General features: G+C 41.8%; 1 protein-coding gene across 1 annotated transcript; it reads left to right on the forward strand.

The window, feature by feature from the left end:
• Positions 1 to 4,041: 4,041 nt before the first annotated feature.
• On the forward strand, positions 4,042 to 4,662 carry LOC121502014 (uncharacterized). Its single transcript, XM_041774630.1, has one exon. The coding sequence runs from the start codon at positions 4,042 to 4,044 to the stop codon at positions 4,660 to 4,662; it is 621 nt and encodes a 206-aa protein (XP_041630564.1).
• The last annotated feature ends 968 nt before the right edge of the window (positions 4,663 to 5,630 follow it).

Genomic DNA, 5,630 nt, shown 5'->3' on the forward strand with positions numbered 1-5,630 from the left:
TAACCGATGCATTAAAGCATACGAAGCGGTTTGAGTGGACGGACGCTGCAGAAGAAGCCTTTCAATCTCTTAAGAGAGAGTTGTGCAAAGCGCCAGTGTTGAATACTCCAAAGTTTGATCTACCCTTTTATATACACTGCGATGCACTGATGCAGATAAATGAAGAAGGCGATGAAGTGCCGATCTCATACATGTCTCGAAAGCTTAACAAATGCCAGCGTAACTACTCGGTTACCGAAAAAGAATGTTTGGCAGCTATGTTAAGCATTAAGAAGTTCAGAGCGTATATCGAGGGACATCCTTTCACGGTAATAACCGACCATGCCTCGTTAAAATGGCTGATGACTCAATCCGATCTCAGTAGCCGATTAGCTCGATGGGCTCTAAAGTTACAAGGATACGAGTTTACCATACAGCATCGAAAAGGCAGCAAAAATATTGTTCCCGATGCGCTTTCGCGAACCTATACTGAAGACTTATCCGCTGTCGAGTTACCTCAGTTTATCGACTTAAAGTCCCCACACTTCCATTCATCTCTTTATCAGGATCTACGAGAGAAAATTGAAAAAGGACTAGTGGACTAGTAGAGGATAGTTTAATATTTCGTCGAATGGAGCACTTAAACGACAGAAAAATTTCAGATGATCAAGCGTGGAAACTTTGGTTGCCCTCAGAATTAGTACCAAAGGCGTTACAATTAGCCCACGATGATCCGTTTTCTTCTCACGGTGGTATAAATAAAACCCTCGAGAGAATACGTCGCTATTACTTTTGGCCAAATTTAGTGACAGATGTGCGGAACTATGTTAACCAGTGTGAAATTTGCAAAGTTACTAAGCCATCCAATCGAACACTAAGACCGCCCTTGGCAAAATCTACTGAGAGTCATAGATTTTTCCAAAAGCTTTATATAGACTATTTAGGGCCGTATCCACGTTCGAAGGCAGGTCACATTGGTATCTTTATAGTAGTCGACCATCTTACAAAATTTCCTTTCTTGAAACCTGTAAAAAAGTTTTCCGTCGATGCTATTTTGTCCTTTATCGAAGAGAATTTGTTTCAATGCTATGGAGTTCCCGAAACCATTGTTTCTGATAATGGAGTCCAATTTAAGTCGAACGCATTTAAACAGTTGCTATCCAAATATGGAATAATCCACGCTTTCACGGCAGCGTATGCCCCTCAAGGGAATGTGTCGGAACGCGTAAATCGTTCGGTAATATCTGCCATTAAAGCGTATGTACACCCTAACCAAACAAACTGGGATGAGAATCTAAGTAAAATCTGTTGTTCTCTTCGTTCTAGTTTCCACACTGCAACGAATAATACCCCTTATCGCCTTGTTTTTGGTCAGCAGATGATCACCCATGCAAGCACGTATGAGCTTTTGCGTCGCTTGAGCTTGTTAGAGGATCGATCTGTCGTATTTAACAAGGACGATTCTTTTAATCTGATGAGAAATCAAGCCAACCTTCACGTACAAAAACAATATACCCGTAATGAAAGAGCGTATAATTTGCGAAGTCGGGAAGTCTCGTTTGACGTAGGTCAGGAAATTTTTCGAAGGAACTTTCAGCAAAGTTGCTTTGCGAAGGGCTTCAATGCAAAATTAGCCCCAACATTTGTGAAAGGAAGAATAAGGCGAAAACTAGGATCAGCGTATTATGAAATTGAAGATATGCAGAGAAAGCTAGTTGGCAAATACCACGCTAAAGATATTAAGCAATAGGTATTTGTGCCAAGCGTGTATCCCTCTTGTTGATCCCCCAACAAGTGTGATTTTAGCGGGGGGGAATTGTAGTAGCGCTTGTCACTAGCGACTGAGCCATCTAGCGGCTGAGCCATCTAGCGGCTGAATTCAAACTAGGCGCCCTATCGGCTAGTATGAGCAACAGCGCCACCTATGGGCGGAGTTGCCATACCATAGATAAATTTATATCGCATACTTTATTTTATACTGGCCCAAAATACAAGCCTGGGCTTAGCGTAAGTGCAGCTAACTTTGCGCTGCCAATTTCCTTTTCCTCTAAGATCTTAAGCCGGACAGACGTGGTATTGGTAATTAAAAAAATTTAATCCTCCACCTGTCCGCCCATCTAAAATGTTTGAGTGTGCCAGACTCAAGGTATGTACTGGATACATCATTATTTCAACCCAGAAATCTAATAGAAATTAATTTATTAGTTTCTGGCACTTTGTGCCTAATTGAGGATCGACTTGCCTCGAGGAGCACCAAATAACCTAAATTCAGGCAACACCATCTAGTGACCAGGTGCCCTTAGTTTTGTACAACAACAACAAGTAAAAATAACCTAATTCGTTGACTGAGTCAACAACAACCACAAATGAACATAATTTAATAAATAGAAAATTTGATTTTTGTTGTTTGCCTAATCCTAAATAATAACAATAAGAAATAATTAAAAAGGCACAACATTAGATTAATTAATCTTCGACTATTTTATTTTCCTGAATTATTTTTATATTTTTATTTACAAACTTAATACTATAAATAAATTTAGATTCTGAAGAGGAGTGAGAAGAAATGAGAAATAAGGCTCGAAGTACCGTGAAATAAATACAAATAATTAATTCGATTGGTATGATGTAGTTAGCAAGGAAAAATCCTTTTATTTTTTTATTCTTTTATTTTTGGTATATAGTCAGAAAGAAGACACTAGGTATAAAGTTTATTGAATGCAAAAGCGAATCAAATTATAAATAATAAACAAGAAAGGAAGCTAACTTCGGCACGCCGAAGTTTGTATACCCTTGCAGATATCATTTCATTACATTTTACCTATACTTATTATGTTTACAGTTTGACAGTTACAGTTTTACATTCCCAGCCTTACATTTTCTCTACATCTACCGATCGTTTCTATGGCAGCTATATGATATAGTTGTCCGTTTTTTATGAAATTTATACCAAAATTCTAAAATAATAAAATAAGCTTATATCTCAGAGTAGATGAAAATACGTTGAAAAACAACGAAGTTATCATTTTTTTCCTATTAATTTCCCGATCGTTCCTATGGCAGCTATAAGATATAGTCGTCCGATTTTCGTGAAATTTTTAACAAAATTCAGAAATAATATAAAATGGCGATATCTAAAAAATGGTGCAAAAATGTTAAAAAACATCCAAGTTATAATTTTGTTTCTAAAAATTTATCGATCATTTGTATGGCAGCTATATGATATATTCGTCCGATCCGGCCCGTTCCGACATATATAGCAGTGAGAGTATATAGAAGACTATGTGCAAAGTTTCATTCAGATAACTTTAAAACTGAGGGACTAGTTTGCGTAGAAACGGACAGGTGGACAGACGGACAGACGGACAGACGGACAGACGGACATGGCTAGATCGACTCGGCTGTTGATGCTGATCAAGAATATATATACTTTATAGGGTCGGAAACGTCTCCTTCACTGCGTTGCAAACTTCTGACTGAAATTATAATACCCTGCAAGGGTATAATAAACCAATAATTAGTATTAACCCCACCATTCAGCACCTGGAGAAAGATCTTTCGCCGAGGAAATAATGGATTACTGTAAGTCACCCAAACTCTTTATTCTTTAATTTTGTTATTTTAGTTTGATCGCATTTTCCCATCCCTTACTGAATTATTATATTAAATAATGTAACTCTAGCTATGAAAAACAAGTATATACTTCTTTTGAATTCTTAAAATACCTAGTAACAAAATAATAATCCAATAATAATTGCTACACTGAAAATAATCAGGGTGAATAAAAATGAAAAGAACTCTTACTTAATTCTTTATTAATTAGTATTATCATATTTAATTGTCGGTTAGTTTCCACTGTATAAAATAAGCGCCTTCTCATTATCTCATCATTATCATTAGCACCCAGAAACGCTTTTGCCTCCCCAAACGAAGCGCAACCGCTCACAAGAAGTGAGCGAGAGCGCTCCGAAGAGAGCCAAAGACGCGAAGGGCGCCCCAAGACCGACAACTTTCGTCAAGACAGCGAAGAAATTCAGCGAGGTGGCCAGAGATAGCCTCGCTATGGCACTTGTTGATGAGCTCAACGACGACGGACGCCTTCTGATGGAGAAATGGGAGGTCGAGACCCAGTTGGCAGAGATGGTAACTGACAAACTACTGTCCGAGCCAACGGGCCAGTCACCCTCCTTTGACTCCTCGGACATGGTTAGGGGGCACCGGGTGATCAGATGCGACGACGAGTTCTCGAGGGACTTCCTGGCGGATTGCGTTGCCAGACTAGGCAAGGCATGGAAGGGGATTAGCATTATGCTGGTCCCCGCCAGGGACATCCCAAGGAGACCCAGAGCTCGCATCTGGTTACCCAAGGGGCTGTCTAGCCAAGAAAGGGTGCTCAAGACTCTGCGAGCAATGAACAAGGGAGTCGATATGGAGGACTGGGTCATTCTCAAAGCTGAAAAGGAAATGAAGTCCAGCCAGCCATATCTGTTCCTCATCAATCAGCGCTGCCTAGAACAGCTGAAGGCAGCTGACAACATAGTCCGGTACGGCATCAGGAAAGCCAAGGTGAAGGTCTTCCTGGACGAACCGGACGATATACTAGAAGACGAAGTCGAGGACGCCAACAAGCTGCTGGACGATTTGGCGATCGACGACAGCTCCCCCAACACCACCCCAATCTAATGCCGACGGTCGTTCAGATAAACCTGAAGCGCAGCTCCCACGCTTCAGCTAATCTGGGGGTCCTTCTCCGGGAGAAGGACATCGACATCGGCCTTATACAAGAGCCATGGACTAGAGACGGACGAATCTCTGGCATGGCCATAAAGGGATACACAACACTATACACAAACTCGACGGGTAGGCCGAGGGCGGGTATAATCGTTAAAAACAATCTTAATGCTCTTCTTTACCCCAACCTCAGCAACTTAGATCTAGCAGTGGCAAGATTCAAGGCGGCGGATGGGACAGCCATACTAATAGCCTCCGGATACATGGCCCACGACGAACCTGCACCACCTGAAGCGTTTAATAGGGTGATGCAGTGGGCCGAGGAGACTAAGACGTGAGTCTCTCTTCGATAGTATTATATGTCGTGACGTCACTATTTGTAACAAGGGAAACACGCCCACCTTCATCTTTCCCAGTACGGAAGGATTTCAGGGCTGGGAAGAAGTCCTAGACATAACCCTCCAAATGGAGCATAGCGACTATAAGGTAAGAAACTGGAGAGTCTCTACACAAGACTCGTTTTCAGACCACAGATACATATTCTTTGAACTCGTGATGCCGATATGCGAAACGGCGCCGAAGCGAAACCCTCGTAACACTGACTGGGACAAATACGGAAAGATTGTACAGTCAAAGGTCAAAGACAGAAGGATCAAGACTCGATCCACCCCAGAGAGAATAGACAAGGAAGTAGAGGACTTCACAAATATTCTGAACAAAGCCTATGTTCAGGTCAGGAGCTTATGTTCCCGCCCCCCGCGACTCCGAAGCGCTCCCGCTTCTTCAAAGCTCCTCAGCTCGCTCTCTCGCTCCCGCTCTTCTAGCGGATGCTTCGGCTCTGGCCGATCGTCGCATCGCTGAGCGGCCGCTCCCGCTCTCCTAGTTGTTTGATCTCCCACTCCAGCTTGTACATTTTAATT

This window comes from Drosophila kikkawai, chromosome X (assembly GCF_030179895.1).
Source record: "Drosophila kikkawai strain 14028-0561.14 chromosome X, DkikHiC1v2, whole genome shotgun sequence".
Lineage (NCBI taxonomy): Eukaryota > Metazoa > Arthropoda > Insecta > Diptera > Drosophilidae > Drosophila > Drosophila kikkawai.